The 16869-nt window shown below is 41.8% G+C and overlaps 1 protein-coding gene across 1 annotated transcript in view; it reads left to right on the forward strand.

Annotated features, from left to right (window-relative positions):
* The window catches only part of PLCXD3 (phosphatidylinositol specific phospholipase C X domain containing 3), a 217316-nt gene that overhangs the window by 108537 nt on the left and 91910 nt on the right, over positions 1-16869 (forward strand). Inside the window, exon 2 of the mRNA XM_077462807.1 lies at positions 12660-13368. Coding sequence (XP_077318933.1) covers positions 12660-13368 — 709 coding nt within the window. The remainder of the gene's footprint in view (positions 1-12659; positions 13369-16869) is intronic.

The raw sequence follows: 16869 nt of genomic DNA on the forward strand, positions 1-16869 counted from the left end.
TGAGTTTACAGCTTGTATAACAGTGTAAATTTACTGTCCCCTCAAAATAACTCAACACAGCCATTAATGTCTAAACTGCCGGCAGCAAAAGTGAGTACACCCCTAAGTGAAAATGTCCAAATTGAGTCCAAAGTGTCAATATTTAGTGTGGCCACCAATTATTTTCAAGCACTGCCTTAACCCTCTTGGACATAGAGTTCACCAGAGCTTCACAGGTTGCCACTGGAGTCCTCTTCCACTCCTCCATGACAAAATCACAGAGCTGGTGGATGTTAGAGAACTTTCGCTTCTCCACCTTTCGCTTGAGAATGCCCCACAGATGCTCAATAGGGTTTAGGTCTGGAGACATGCTTGGCCAGTCCATCAGCTTTACCCTCACCTTCTTTAGCAAGGCAGTGGTTGTCTTGGAGGTGTTTTTGGGGTCGTTATCATGTTGAAATAGAAGGGAGGGGTTCATGCTCTGCCTCAGTATGTCACAGTACCTGTTGGTAATTATGGTTCCCACAATAAACTGTAGCTCCCCAGTGCTGGCAGCACTCATGCAGCCCCAGACCATGACACTCCCACCACCATGCTTGACTGTAGGCAAGACACACTTGTCTTTGTACTCCTCACCTGGTTGCCATCACACACGCTTGACACCATCTGAATCAAATAAGTTTATCTTGGTCTCATTAGACCACAGGACATGGTTCCAGTAATCCATTTCCTTAGTCTGCTTGTCTTCAGCAAACTGTTTGCGAGCTTTCTTGTGCATCATCTTTGGAAGAGGCTTCCTTCTGGGACAACAGCCATTTAGACCAATTTGACGCAGTGTGCGGTGTATGGTGTGAGCACCGACAGGCTGGCCCCCACCCCTTCAACCTCTGCAGCAATGCTGGCAGCACTCATGTGTCTATTTCCTAAAGGCAACCTGTGGATATGACACTGTGCAAGTGCACTCAACTTCTTTGGTCGACCATGGCGAGGCCTGTTCTGGGTGGAACCTGTCCTGTTAAACCGCTGTATGGTCTTGACCACTGTGCTGCAGCTCAGTTTCAGGATCTTGGCAGTCTTTTTATAGCCTAGGCCAATGATGGCGAACCTTGGCACCCCAGATATTTTTGAACTACATTTCCCATGATGCTCATGCACTCTGCACTGTACTTGAGCATCATGGGAAATGTAGTTCCAAAACATCTGGAGTGCCAAGGTTTGCCATTACTGGCCTAGGCCATCTTTATATAGGGCAGCAATATTTTTTTTCAGATCCTCAGAGAGTTCTTTGCCATGAGGTGCCAGGTTGAACTTCCAGTGACCAGTATATGAGAGTGAGAGCGATAACACCAAATTTAACACACCTGCTCCCCATTCACACCTAAGACCTTGTAACACTAACAAGTCACATGACATCGGGGAGGGAAAATGGCTATTTGGGCCCAATTAGCAATGTGTGAAGCTCTGGTGAACTACATGCCCAAGAGGGTTAATACAGTGCTGGAAAATAATGGTGGCCACACAAAATATTGACACCTTGGGCCCAATTTGGACATTTTCACTTAGGGGTGTACTCACATTTGTTTCTAGCCGTTTAGACATTATTGGCTGTTTGTTGAATTATTTTGAGAGGACAGCAAATTTAGACTGTTATACAAGCTGTATACTCACTACTCACTACTTTACATTGTAGCAAAGCGTCAAATGTTGTCACATGAAAAGATATAATAAAATATTTACAAAAAAGTGAGGGGTGTACTCACTTTTGTGAGATACTGTATATTATTACTGTATACGTATGTTAGCATTTCTGTTTTGTGGGTAAGTTTGTAACATGTCTGGAGATCTTGAATCACTGTTGATAGCAATTGAGAATTACACAGGAAGTGGAATAACCTATTGCTTTTTTGCATGGATATGATCAGGCACCTGTGAAATGAATTATGTACTACATGAAATTAGTACATTTAGAACTCTAGAAACTTTAGAAATTGTCTTTTTGTCACACACTGTTTGCATATGTTCTCTAGTTCGATTATTTCCTTTTTTTCCCCCAATCTTCCTTCTGTCCTCTCCAACTTATTCAAATTATCTTTCTTTCTCATACCTTGGCTTCCCAGTTTCTTCCCTTCCCACTATCCTTAAATCACCCTTCCTCCAACCTTCTTTACCCTACTACCTTTTCCATCCTTCTCTTCACTTCCCCCCACCCTTCCTTACTATCCATATTTGTTTCTACTCTACCTTTCATTTGTCTTTCTTCCTTTTCCTTCCCTATGTTCTGCAGTCTTCTTACACCTTCACCATTATTTTCTTACCTTTCATCCCCACATTATTCTTTCCTTCCTTTCAGGCAGTCCTCTCATTTCTCTTCCCTTCTGTCCATCTTTCTCTTTCCTTTGATTCTTTTTTCTTTCCTTAACGTCTCTGCCCTTTAACCACTTTCAGACCGGACCATTTTGCTGGTAAATGACCAGAGGTCTTTTTACACTTTGGCACTGCGCTGCTTTAACTGGTAATTGCGCGGTCATGCAATGTTGTACCCAAACAAAATTTGCGTCCTTTTCTTCCCACAAATAGAGCTTTCTTTTGATGGTATTTGATTGCCTCTGCGATTTTTATTTTTTGCGATATAAACGTAAAAAGACCGCAAATTTTGAAAAAAAATGATATTTTCTACTTTTTGTTATTAGAAAAATCCAATAAACTCAATTTTAGTCATACATTTAGGCCAAAATGTATTCAGCCACATGTCTTTGGTAAAAAAAAAGTCAATAATTGTATATTTATTGGTTTGCGCAAAAGTTGTCACATCTACAAACTAAGGTACGTTTTCTGGAATTTACGCAGCTTTTAGTTTACGACTGCCTATCTCATTTCTTGAGGTGCTAAAATGGCAGGGCAGTACAAAACCCCCCCAAATGACCCCATTTTGGAAAGTAGACCCCCTAAGGAAATTGATAAGAGGCATGTTGAGCCCATTGAATATTTTATTTTTTTGCCTCAAGCGATTGAATAATGACAAAAAAAATTTATTTTATTTTTTTTTACACAAAGTTGTCACTAAATGATATATTGCTCACACATGCTATGGGCGTATGTGAAATGACACCCCAAAATAAATTCTGCTGCTTCTCCTGAGTACGGGGATACCACATATGTGGGACTTTTTGGGAGCCTAGCCGCGTACGGGGCCCCGAAAACCAAGCACCGCCTTCAGGCTTTCTAAGGGCGTAAATTTTTGAGTTCACTTCTCACTACCTATTACAGTTTTGAAGGCCATAAAATGCCAAGATGGCACAAAACCCCCACAAATGACCCCATTTTAGAAAGTAGACACCCCAAGCTATTTGCTGAGAGGCATGTTGAGTTCATGGAATATTTTATATTTTGCCACAAGTTGCGGGAAAATTACAAACTTTTTTTTTTTTTTTTTTTTTTTCACAAAGTTGTCACTAAATGATATATTGCTCACACATGCCATGGGCATATGTGAAATGACACCCCAAAATAAATTCTGCTGCTTCTCCTGAGTACGGGGATACCACATATGTGGGACTTTTTGGGAGCCTAGCCGCGTACGGGGCCCCGAAAACCAAGCACCGCCTTCAGGCTTTCTAAGGGCGTAAATTTTTGAGTTCACTTCTCACTACCTATTACAGTTTTGAAGGCCATAAAATGCCAAGATGGCACAAAACCCCCACAAATGACCCCATTTTAGAAAGTAGACACCCCAAGCTATTTGCTGAGAGGCATGTTGAGTCCATGGAATATTTTATATTTTGCCACAAGTTGCGGGAAAATGACAAACTTTTTTTTTTTTTTTTCACAAAGTTGTCACTAAATGATATATTGCTCACGCATGCCATGGGCATATGTGAAATGACACCCCAAAATAAATTCTGCTGCTTCTCCTGAGTACGGGGATACCACATATGTGGGACTTTTTGGGAGCCTAGCCGCGTACGGGGCCCCGAAAACCAAGCACCGCCTTCAGGCTTTCTAAGGGCGTTACAGTTTTGAAGGCCATAAAATGCCAAGATGGCACAAACCCCCCCCCCCCAAATGACCCCATTTTGGAAAGTAGACACCCCTAAATTTAGGGGTACACTAGTGAGACTAGGTAATAAATGGCGGGTGCCCTGAAACTATAAAAAAATAACTAACCAACCAGCGTCACCTGTAACAGTTATATGGTGATCACTGGTGAAAGGGTTAACTAGGGGGCAATCAGGGGGCTTTATGCGGTAGTATATGGGGGTCCCTGGCGCTATAAAAAGCTGCGGCGAACCTAAATACCTACCTGCCTAACTAGCGTCACCTGTGACACTAATACAGCGATCAGAAAAACGATCGCTTATTAGGCTGGGTTCACACTGGAGCGATGCGGGAACGCCACGAATGCGCGGCGGGTTCCCGCATCGCATGCCTCCGGCGGCAGTTCACACTGCCCTATGCGAACTGCTGGGAGTGTCAGTGAAATGTTACTGACACCCCCAGATCAGTTCGCATATCGCAGTGCGATCTGCAAACTCGGATCGCATGGTGTGAACACCCATGCGATCCGATTCTGCTGCGGGCCAAAAAAAGGGTCCCGTGCGAATTTGCGGCGGGTGCGGCGGGTGTGGCGGGTGCGGCGGGTGCGGCGAATGGCTGAACTCGAATCGCACAGAGATCGGATGTGATTTGCACTGCAGTGCGGTGCGAATCACATCCGTTCTCAAACCGCTGCAATGTGAACCCAGCCTTAGTGACACTGGCGACGGGGGGTGATCACGGGGTTAAACCTTTATTGGGGGGGTTAGGGGGGTACCTTAGAACTAAAGGGGGCTAACCCTAACTGCCCTAACAGTTATTAGTCACAAATGACACCCGCCGGGTGATCAGGGGGTTAAACCTTTATTAGGTAATAAATGGCGGGTGCCCTGAAACTATAAAAAAAGAACTAACCAACCAGCGTCACCTGTAACAGTTATATGGTGATCACAGGTGAAAGGGTTAACTAGGGGGCAATCAGGGGGCTTTATGCGGTAGTATATGGGGGTCCCTGGCGCTATAAAAAGCTGCGGCGAACCTAAATACCTACCTGCCTAACTAGCGTCACCTGTGACACTAATACGGCGATCAGAAAAATGATCGCTTATTAGTGACACTGGCGACGGGGGGTGATCACGGGGTTAAACCTTTATTGGGGGGGTTAGGGGGGTACATTAGAACTAAAGGGGGCTAACTCTAACTGCCCTAACAGTTATTACAGTCACAAATGACACCAATGCAAAAAAAAAATAAAAAAATGACATTGGTGTCACTGTGACTGGGGGGCAGGGGTAATTGGGGGGGTGATCGGGGGGTAAAGGGGGGGTGTGAGTGTGCCTGGCATGTTCTACTGTGTGTGTAGAGTGTTGGTGCAACTCACCGATCCGCTCTCCTCCGTGTCGGAACGAAAAATACCGACACGGAGGAGAGAATACATCACTTCCTCTCCTGTGTTTACATTACAGGAGAGGAAGTGATGTCACGGGGGATTTCCATTCGTCGAGAGCGATCGCGAGGGGGTGGCCATGAATGAATGGCCGCCCCCTCATCCCGGATCGCTCTCGAAGGAATGCCGACCGCCGCAGGCACCGGGGGGGGGCCCGATCGGGCCCCCCACCCGCGGGCAGGCAGGGACTTATATATACGCCCATATGCCTGCCCGTGCCATTCTGCCGACGTATATCGTCGTGCGGCGGTCGGCAAGTGGTTAATCTATTATTCTCTATTTCATTCCCTTCATCATTCTGTCTTCCTGTTATACTATTCTACTCTCTTCTTTTCCCCTCCCTCCAGCCTTCTGTTTTTTACCTTCCCTCCATTCCCTTCTCTTCCTTTTCTGCCCTTCATTCTTCACTCCCTCCCCCACATTCTCTCTTCCCTTCCACCATTCCTGTCTCTTATCTTGCCTTCCTTCCCCTTCACCCTTTTCTCTTCCCTACTGTTCATCTGACTTTCCCTCTATCCTTCTCTATTCCTTTCCCTTCATCCTTCTTCCTTCCCTTTCCATGATTCTTCTCTCTTCTCTTCCATGATTCTCTATCTTCACCAAATCCTTATCGCTTTCCCTTCCTTCCTTCCTTCCTTCCTTCCTTCCTTCCTTCCTTCCTTCCTTCCTTCCTCCATCCTTCCTTCTTTCCTTAACTTCCATTCATCACTCCATTCCTGCCCTCCAGTCTTCTCTCTTTCCTCCCCCCATTTACTATTCCTTCTCTGCCCTTACTTCTATCCTTCTCTTTTCCCTTTGTCCTTCACTCTTTTGCTTTTTCTTCCCCTTCTCCTGTCCTTATTTCTTTCCTCTCCTTTGCTCCCTGCTTCATCATCATTTTCCATATGGACCTCTTCCTTTTTCAGTCTTCTTCCTTCTAGTTGGTAGAACTGAATAAATATTATCATACCATTTTTGTTTCCTACTCTTGTTCTCATCTCTAATGCGACAGTTCTAACCACTCTCTTTTACTCCTCTATTTAGCTTACCATCTCCTAGTCTCACTCTTTGATAAATGCTTATTATCTCGACAATAGCCTTGTTGCTGCACTGGATTGCTGTCACTTCGTACAGTGGGAGAGAAAATAGGCAGTAATAAGCAGGATTTTGCTGATAGTTTGCAAAGCATAATTTGAAGTGTTATGCTCAGAGCTAAATGTAGCTGTGATTCAAAGATGTCCAGCTTTCCTTTTTCTCTTAATCAGTGCTTCTCAAATTGTGAGGCGGGGTGAGGAATGCCTTCAATAAAACAGTAACTCAGTGATTGAAGATGATGGAGGGGTGCTATTTGGAAACTTGGAAAGACAAGAGCTTAGGGATTTTGCATAGAATATACGGCCTAATATGTTCTTAGAAAGGTGTTAGTATCCCAATTGGTAGGTCAGAGTTCAACAGTAGCAAAACAGCAGAAACAGATAAATGATGCCGCGTACACACGACCGGACTTTACAGCAGAAAAGGTCAGATGGAATAATTTCATCGGATATATTCCAATCGTGTGTGGGCTTCAGCGGACTTTCTTTATTTCAAAAAGTCTGACAGACCTAGAAATAGAATGTTTTAAATCTTTCTGACGGAATCAATTCCTATCGGGAAAACTGTTCGTCTGTATGCTAGTCCAACGGACCAAATATGACGCACGGGCATCTATTGGCTGTTGGCTATTGAACTTCCTTTTCTAGTCTCGTTGTATGTCATCACATTCAAAATGAACAGACTTTGGTGTGATCGTGTGTAGGCAAGTCCGTTCGATCGGAACTCCATTGGAAACTCGGAAAGACCGTCAGAGTTTATTCTGACAGAAAGTCTGCTCGTGTGTACGCGGCATTAGGCTTCCATCTGGCAGCAATACTCTGTGTTTTCAGCACCAAAAAAAGAAGGATGAGCCCAGCTCTGGGCTTAATGTTCTTTTGAAAAGTTCCCTCTGTAGGTGTAGATGATAATTAAATAAGACTGGATGCAATACTCATGTCCTTTCCAGTAATATCCTTCTCCCACTAGATGCCCTCAGTCTTGCAGGGTGAATGACACAGAACTATTTCAAGCGGCCCTACACTCTTATTCTCCATATTTCCCAATATTACTTTTTGCCTCCTCCTGTAACAGAGTTGCATATGTTTTTCTAAATATCTTTTTACAGATTAGGCTCTTGGTATACTCATGTTACGCAACCTAGAAAACTTAGAGTCTTGGGGAAAATAAATTCTGTCAATATACTCATGAATGAGTTTAGGCTGCATAAATGGTACCTGGAAAGATATAAATCTATGTGTATGGCTGAATTGTCTTCAACCATTTCATTATGGAATTACTTATTGTTCTATGTGATTTTATCATGCAATTGTAATTTTACACTGGACATTAGCATATATATCAGTACTTAAAAAGGCCCGTTTACTAGCAGCCTTTTTATAGTGAGATTACAACAGGACAATACTGGATTTGCTGGGTGCGTGATTTTTATAACCAGATAAAAAAGATAAGCTGGGAATGAAAAAAAAATACAAAAGGGGGTAAAGTTCCTCTTTAACCTGGTAGGCTGTGGACATGTCATAATAGCAGGGCGCAATGAACATCACAGCACCCTTAATTCACACGGTGCAGAAAGCAGTACTGACCACACACTGCTGGAGAAGACTATATACTTCACAAGACTGGACCAATAAAGTTGCTGAAAATCTAATGCCGCTTACACACGACATTACTTTCTGGCAGACTAGGTCCAACGGAATCAGTTCGTCAGACAATCCGATTATGTGTGGGCTAATTTTCCGTTATAAAAATCTGATGGACCTAGAAACAGAACACGTTTCAAATCTGTCCAACGGACTCAATTCCTATCGGGAAAACCGTTCGTCTGTAAGCTGGTCGGACGGACCAAATATGACGCAAGGGAAGCTATTGGCTACTGGCTATTGAATTTACTTTTTTAGTCCCCTCTTACGTCATCACGTTCAAAACGAACGGACTTTCGAACTGACTTAGTCCATTTGTGTGTGGGCAAGTCCGTTCATTTGGAAAGTCCGTCGGAACTCCACCAAAAGTCAGTCGGGAAGACCGTTGGATCTAGTCTGCCAGAAAGTCTGTTCATGTGTACGCGGCATAAGAATTTAAAAAAGCAAAGAACAAAAAAGACACCCTCAGGTTGGGCAGAAGCACTCCACTAGGAAGGAACTAGGGAACAGAGGAAGGAATTCAGAATTGAGCTTTAAATTCTTTACCCATGAGGGTTGCTAGGGTTCTTACATTGTTTAGACAGAGAATGAATGCAATAGCTTTAAAAAAATGTTATTGAAAAGTCTATATCAGTCATTCTCAACCAGGGCTCTGTGAAACCCTAGGAATCCTTCAAAGCAGTCATTCACAGCCCGGGTTCTGTGGAACCCTAGGATTACTCCAGTGGTGTCTGTTTAATAGTGTCCAGGGCAACTTGGCAGAGCCTTCCGAATGAGACCAATGATTATTTTAGCTGTCTGTAAATGGGGCTTTCTTCTCACTGGCCACCAATGTAAGGGGCACTTTTCCACTGATCCCCAATGAGTTGATTTAAGCAGGATTTCCCAAGACCTAAAAATGATTTCAAGAGTTCCTCTGTTACAAAAGGTTGAAAAATTCTGCTCTAGATAGATACATGGAAAGATAGAATACAGAGGTGTAAATAAAAAGATTTTTTTTCTAAGTCGCTGTCTGCGAGAGTTGTGTTTGTGCACTGAGAACATCTCAGTTTCAGTCACAGTGGGCTGCCTGTCTCTATAGCTTAGTATGTCCTCTGTATCTATTATGGCAGGTGAATCTGGAATGTCATTGTCAGCCTGTGCTGATTACCGAGGTGGGATATGCAACATACCCACTTTGTCTTCATGCCCTGACAGATCATTAGTCACCGGCAAGATAACTGATGCCCGGCAATTACTGATCGAAACTCCCGCCGGCTATACTGCAGCGATGAACACAGAAATAAAACCACTTATTGTAAAATTCACTGTTCAAGAATCATTTTCACATTCAGCTTTTAAAGATTGAAAGTTTTATCTCTCCTGGAGTTTCACAGATAAATGTATAAGCACTTTAGATGAGTTCAGTAGGTGCTTGTTTTGTTATATTAAATTCAGAATAAATGTTCAAAGGTTTTTCATTTGGCAACCTTAATACAAAGGCAGCTAAGCCTTATGAACATTAGGAAAAAATACAGATACATAAAAAAAATACTAAGTTAGTTGCATTTGCTTAGAAAAACATATACAGCAAAAATAAAATGCCAACTGCATCCAAAACTTTTTATCTGGTTTAGGATACAGTAATAAAGGGTTGGAGCCTCAGTTTAGTTTATATTGCTGTCTGTGTCTCTGTTGGGGCAATTTCACTTCAAATATCTCCATAGGGACACAGACAAAACCAGTAGAGTCAGGATAGGTTAAATGTTTTGAACAATACACCTGCACCAATAAACAAATTATTCAAATCAGTTAAATAAATAGATTGCAATTGCTGTTTAAACCCTCAAAGTGAATGCAAAAAAATGGTGCACAAAGAACACTATGTGCAAACAGCGCTTGCCAACATCAAAATAACAGAATTAATAATGTGAAAATATGTAACTTCATAACCTAATGCAAAACAAATAATGTGCAAACAATGTTGCAATTGAGCTGTGGGGGTGGGGGGTTATCTTAACAAACAGACCCCTTGCTCAACACATGTGTGTGAAAACAAATCAGTGCCAAAAAACAAAACCACAAATAAAAATGTGTGTAAACAGACATGTACATAAAGTGAATAAATAATAAATAACAATTGTGACTGAAAAAAGTCCCGAAATTAGTGTTCTTTAAGTCATCCAATGAAAAGGCTTCCTCCTACGTGGATCATGCGATAAGTTATAAAGTGTAGATGCACACTCACCAGACATTATAACAGGAAAGATCATAAAGGGCTTTTGGGGTCTCCCCGACCTCCTTGGGTCTTTCAGACAAATCCTTTGAGATCATCTTCCCAAAGTTGGATATTACTCCAAACAGGATGTTACCAGTGGTATTAAATGAAAGGAGAGAGGATGAACTCGTCATGATGTAAAATTGTAGAGGTCGTTTTTTAAAAGCCTCAATGGACTACAACCTCAATGGGTTCCACCCTTACATGTTTCATCATCAAGCATGACGTCATCAGAAGCTGGAGATCATGCCGCGCTAACTCAATATATATCTCCTCCCCACCATATTGACCCTCCCCTCCCTTACATACATAGAGATGGATTTATGCAAATCATATGGCAAACCGGATATGAACCGTGCACATAAATTCCATTCAAAATATTCAATTAACTTAAAATTACATAAATTATTTAATTACAGGACCATAATCATTTAATCCAATTTTCCAATAGGATATTATTTTGCTCCAAAAGACATAATTTAATCATGAATAGGCCTAAATGCCCTACATTAGATTCCATTGACCACTAGGTGTCCATCTAATGTGGGGCATTTGGGCCTACTTATGATTACATTATGTCTTTTGGAGACAAATAATATTCTAAGTCATTAAGCCAAACTTGGTTTCCTCCTTCTATGTACTAATCTTGAAAGTTGAACTCTCAAATGGAGAAAATGTTACCCTTATATGTTGTCTACACAAGGGCAGCTTTTGGCTACTGGCTATTGAAATTCCTTTTCTAGTCCCGTCGTATGTCATCACGTTTGAAACAAATGGACTTTGGTGTGATCGTGTGTAGCCAAGTCCGTTCAGTCAGAACTCCATCGGAAACTCCATCGGAAAGATCATCAGAGTTTATTCTGATGGAAAGTCCGGTCGTGTGCATCAGACCAGCCTCCAAAGCTGTCCCTCTTCCCTGCCTGACTGGTTGCAGTTCTGTAACCTCCTGCACTGTATGTGAGAATACAGAGGACCCAGCCAAATCCTGGAAGTGCTGGAGAGCACAAGAGAGCTCCAGCTGCTGGGAAAATGAGGAATAAATTAAATATTGCACTTATTCCTATCTCCCTAGACAAAATTAGCATTTAACCTTTGCAGTATGTAGGGGGCCCACTAAGAGGGTAACTTTTTCTTCAGCCCAGAGTTCAGCTTGAATGCATTTAAATGCCTGCATTCTTTGTGCAGTTCCTATTTATGCCTCCAGAGGGTGCATTTTGCTGGAAACTACACAAAAGATACAGCTGGCAGGATTCTTTTTAGTCACTGCCTCAAAGCATGCAATCCTACAGGAAAAGCCCTAATTTGGAAAATAATCTCCACTGCCTGTTCCAGGTAGCCCCTGCTTATGAATTATTTTACCATATGATGTTTTGGCACAAAACTAGTACTTAAAATAAACTTGTACAGAGACAAATACAAGGCTGCAGTTTCTTAGGCTATTAATTTCTTAGAATATTTTATTCCTAGAATATAATTTCTTAGAATAGTTACTGTATTTCTTAGAATAATAATATTAATATTAGAATAAGCAGCTTCAGTATCTTTGTATCACTTACCATGTAAAGAGATCTGACCCCGTGCATAGCACACTTGTCCACAGATCATGAGCTTGGCAGCCAGGAAACAAAATGCGGCGTCAATGGCAGTAATGGCATCCTCATTGTTTTTCTCTCAGTACAAATGTCTTACTATCTATTTCATAGTTGGCTTGCCAGTAACATTTCTAAAATGTTGGTACAGTTGATATTCCAGGCAGCTGTTGGTCTTGAATTGGCCCATGGGCTGCTTCAGTTGTCACTTGTGAAATGGTTAATTTACCAACCAGTAACTAGAGTATAAAGTCATCCTGGTGGTGCCTCTTGTGAAGAAGTGTACAGCAGAATTTTAGGGGGCAGGCCTGCATATGCTAAAGCTATTGGTCCCCTTACATGAGTCTTGTGAACATATGACAGTTCAGCGTCTCGAGGGGAAAGTGAGGGTCTGTGTAAAAGAGCAGAGTGAGAACTGCAAAAATAAATGCTCTCTGGGGCTGAGCAAAACAAAACCAAACAAAAGGCAAAACAAGAAATATGGCTGTTGTCCATAGCATACAGTCAAATAGTAGCTTTCAAATTTGAACCTGCACTTGTAAATTTTAGTGGGAGGTTTATGGTTGCCACCTGCAAACATTCAAGGTATCTTTTTACTCTTTTCTTTTGACTATGAATTACAGATTTTCTTTGTATTTCAGGATCACATGACTCCTTCAGCTTCTACATTGATGAGGCATCTCCAGTTGGACCAGAACAGCCAGACTCTGTCCAGAACTTTGTGTCTGTGTTTGGAACAGTTGCCAAAAAGCTCATGAGAAAGTGGTTGGCCACCCAAACAATGAACTTTACCAGCCAAATGGAAGCTGGAATAAGATATTTTGACTTTCGGATTTCAACGAAACCTAGAGACCCCGATAATGAGTTATATTTCGCTCATGGATTATTTAGTGCCAAAGTTAACGAAGGCCTTGAACAAATCAATGCTTTTTTGAACACTCACCCGAAGGAAGTGGTATTTTTGGACTTTAACCATTTTTATGGGATGCAAAAGTACCATCATGAAAATCTAGTCCAGATGCTGAAGGACATATTTGGGAACAAAACATGCCCAGCTATTTTTGCCCAGGAAGTAAGTCTTCATTATCTTTGGGAACGGAACTACCAAATTTTGGTGTTCTACCACAGTCCAGTGGCACTTGAAGTTCCATTTCTTTGGCCTGGGCAGATGATGCCAGCCCCATGGGCTAATACCACGGACACAGAAAAACTGATTCAGTTTCTACAGTCATCTATTACTGAACGGAGGAAGAAAGGCACCTTTTTTATTTCTCAGGTGGTATTAACACCAAAAGCTAGTACTGTTGTCAAAGGGGTTACCAGTGGACTAAGGGAAACTATAACAGAACGGTAAGAAAAAGTTCAAAAAGTTTGATTTCTTGTTTAAAGATGATCGAAAAATTCACCATTGAAATGCTTTAAGCACTCCTTGCCCCCTACCTTCTTTTTAGTGGGACTTCCTGTCCCAATTCCTCCTTTCTCTTATTGGCCGCCTAGGTGGCTCCTCCTTGCCAGTGTCACAGGTCCCAGAAGATTGCCTGGCAAATAGCAGAGTGCAGCATGACTCGCACATGAGCAGTGCGCTCCTGGCCGTGAAGCCATAAGCTATCGCGGCCGGGTGCCCACAGTTTCATTATTATTATTCAGGTTTTATATAGCGCCAACAGTTTCCGCAGCGCTTTACAACATAAGGGCAGACATTACAGCTACATTACAATTTGGAACAAGAGGAATCAGAGGGCCCTGCTTTAGATTTACAATCTAAAAAGGAAAAAAGGGAGGGTCAATTGATACAAAAGGTAATAGCTGTGGGGAGATGAGCAGATGGGGGAAGTAAAACAGTGTTAGTTAGAAGCAGGATAGGCTTCCTTGAAGAGAAGTTGCTATGACAGCGACACAGAGAGGAGGGGGAGAGGAGTGAGACTCCAGGCGCCCGCATTGCTGGACCGTAGGACAGGTAAGTGTCTGTTTATTAAAAGTCAGCAGCTATACTTTTTGTAGCTGCTCTCTTTTAATAAATGAAAAAAAAAAAAGGGTGGAACTCAGCTTTGAGTAGAGCAGTGTTATCCAACACCAGTTCATGTTTTGCTGATAGTAATAAAGATAGCTAAATAGCATTTATGGGACTCTAACTCCATCTTGAATCATTAAAAAGATAATTCCAGAGGCTTACATGTATAATCGAACACATGAGCCTTGTGACAGTGTTTGGGCCTTAATGGCCAGTCTCCAGGCCGCAACACAGTCACATGTCTATGACAACACCCTCTATCTCGGGTGGCACAGTGGTGTTAGCACTCTCACCTAGCAGTAAAAAGTGTTGCTGGTTTGAACCCCAACCACGACACTACCTGCCTGGAGTTTGCATGTTCTCCGTGTGTCTGCGTGGGTTTCCTCCAGGCACTCTGGTTTCCTCTCACACTCCAAAGACATGCAGGTAGGGTAATTGGCTTCTGTCCAAAATTGGCCCTAGTATATGAATGGGGACCTTGGATTGTGGGCTCCTTGAGGGTAGGGACCAATGTGAGTGTGCAATGTGCAGGGATAGGGACAATTGTAGACACTCGCTCAGGCTGGACTGGTGTCTTTATTCAACCTTACTAACTATGTAACTAATTTCCAACACCATTTGACAATAAAACTTACATAGGTGGGAATGCTATATTTGGTAGGCAAAAAGCTGGGTAAGCATGCATGCTCATAGGAGTGAGCTATGTGCAGACACTGTTGCTGTTAAAATGACAGTGTCTGCCTAAGATTTCTAAAAATCATGCATTACTATTGAGGCATGTTTGAGAAACAAGACAAAAAATGCTGCACTATCTACCCCATTAAGGATTATAGAAATGAAATATTTGCCATGGTCTGTCATGGTTGTGCTTGGATCCTGCAATGTGCATTGAAGTTTTCCCCATTATACCCAGTATAGTGATTTTTTGGGCGCAGTTGATTTTTAACTGCTGTTAAGTTCTATAAAAGCTCCATGTTGATCACTTCTGACATGTGTTCTGTCTGAACCTGCAATGGGACAATAAGTCCTCTTTGTCAATCAGCTTCTTACTTCATCTTGTTTAATTAAACTTTGACAAAAAAAATGGAATCTGATTGGTTTCTATGCTGAGTTGCACCAGATTTTGCACTCTCCAGTTTAAATAAATCAACCCCACCAATATCTGAGGCTGTTGGGAAAGATGTTAGGTAGGAACTAAAAGGAATCAGTGTGGGTATTTCAGGAGGAACACATCCAGTCAGTTTGAATAATGAATATAAAAATGAGAGTCTTATTTTTAATCCAAATCCCAACCATAAAAATCTGTTCAGTGGACTTCCCTCTAAGGAGTGTTACCTAATACCTAAACTACATAAATCTCTTAATCCAGTTCATATTTACGAATAAATATATATGGATTTCAAGAAGTTTTCAGAACAGAAGACTGGTAAAAACCAATGACACATACATCAAGCAGTATTTTGCTGTACAGAGCGGGCATCCAGAACAGTTATTCCATAGAGGAAACCTATCACTGCTCATTGTGTAGCATGCCTTTAAAGATTTGGTGTCAAACCAGAATATGCTATGCTAAACGTTTTCTTAAAGTGGATTTAAACTCGCATACACACGATCGGAATTCCGGCCAGAAAAGGACAGATGAGAGCTTTTCATTGGAAAATGCGACCGTATGTATGCTCCATCGGAATTTAGCTTTAGTCCGAATTCCTGCCAGCAAAAAATTGATAGCATGTTCACAATTTTCCCAATGGAAAAAAACTTTCTATCGGTAATTTCGATCATGTGTATGCAATTCTGACACGCCAAAAATCACGCATGCTCAGATTCAACTACGAGACAGAAGCTATTGGCTACTGGCTATTGAACTTCCTTTTTCTAGTCCCGTCATACGTGTTGTACGTCACTGCGTTTTAAACGTTTGGAATTTGGTGTGACCGTGTGTAGGCAAGACAGCTTGAGCCGAATTCCATCAGAATTCCGTCGGGAAAACCATCAGAGCTTTTTCCGACGAGAATTACAATTGTGTATACGTGGCATAAGGATAGGTAGATCCCAAGGTATTTTGGCTCTGGGATACATAACTTAATCTAAGCATGTTAGTTCACATGACCTACAACAGTTCTACTTTATTGACTCTGGTGTTAGCTGTGTTTTTCTGTCTAAAGACCGCTGCATCAATATGGTGTAATCAAAGGCAGACAGTCAACAAAGGGACCAATTTCAAGCCCCCAGCTATTTACCAGTGGCTGGGGGCTCATAAATTGTCAAGTAAAAACACTTATTTCTTTGAAATTATTTGTATTGACTGACTTATGATCGTGTATTCATTGTATACTTATGATTTATATTGTAATATATTGAGTTTCTTGAATGTCCACGCTAACATTGATACTGATATGGTTGGGTGGTCTAGTTTGGTGTGAGTTTTTGATATAGAGTGTGCAAGAAGGAATGAACTTCCCTTGCTTGCTCTATATGTCTCCACTGTTTATTAAATACAGGTGTGATCCAATGTCTAAATTGGTCCAATATCACTGCTGTATGGTAGTCTTTCATGTCTGGAAAGCCCATGCCACCCGCATGTTTGTGTTGGATAAGTATGGCGTATTTGCAGCGTGGTTTCTTGTTAAGCCAAACATATGTGCTTAGAACTTTCTTAAGAGTGTTAAAAAAGGATGGTGGAATCTTAATCGGTAAAGCTCTGAATAAGTAATGAAGTTTAGGGAGTGTGATTATTTTAAATTTCGCCATTCTGCCTTTCCAGGAAAGGAAGTGCTTGCTAATGTTTTGAAGTTCTTGTTTACATGTATTTAACCAAGGAAACATGATTGTGTGTGAAC

The sequence above is a fragment of the Lithobates pipiens genome, unplaced genomic scaffold (assembly GCF_037356315.1).
Source record: "Lithobates pipiens isolate NorthernLeopardFrog02 unplaced genomic scaffold, aLitPip1_a1.2 Scaffold_3, whole genome shotgun sequence".
NCBI lineage: Eukaryota > Metazoa > Chordata > Amphibia > Anura > Ranidae > Lithobates > Lithobates pipiens.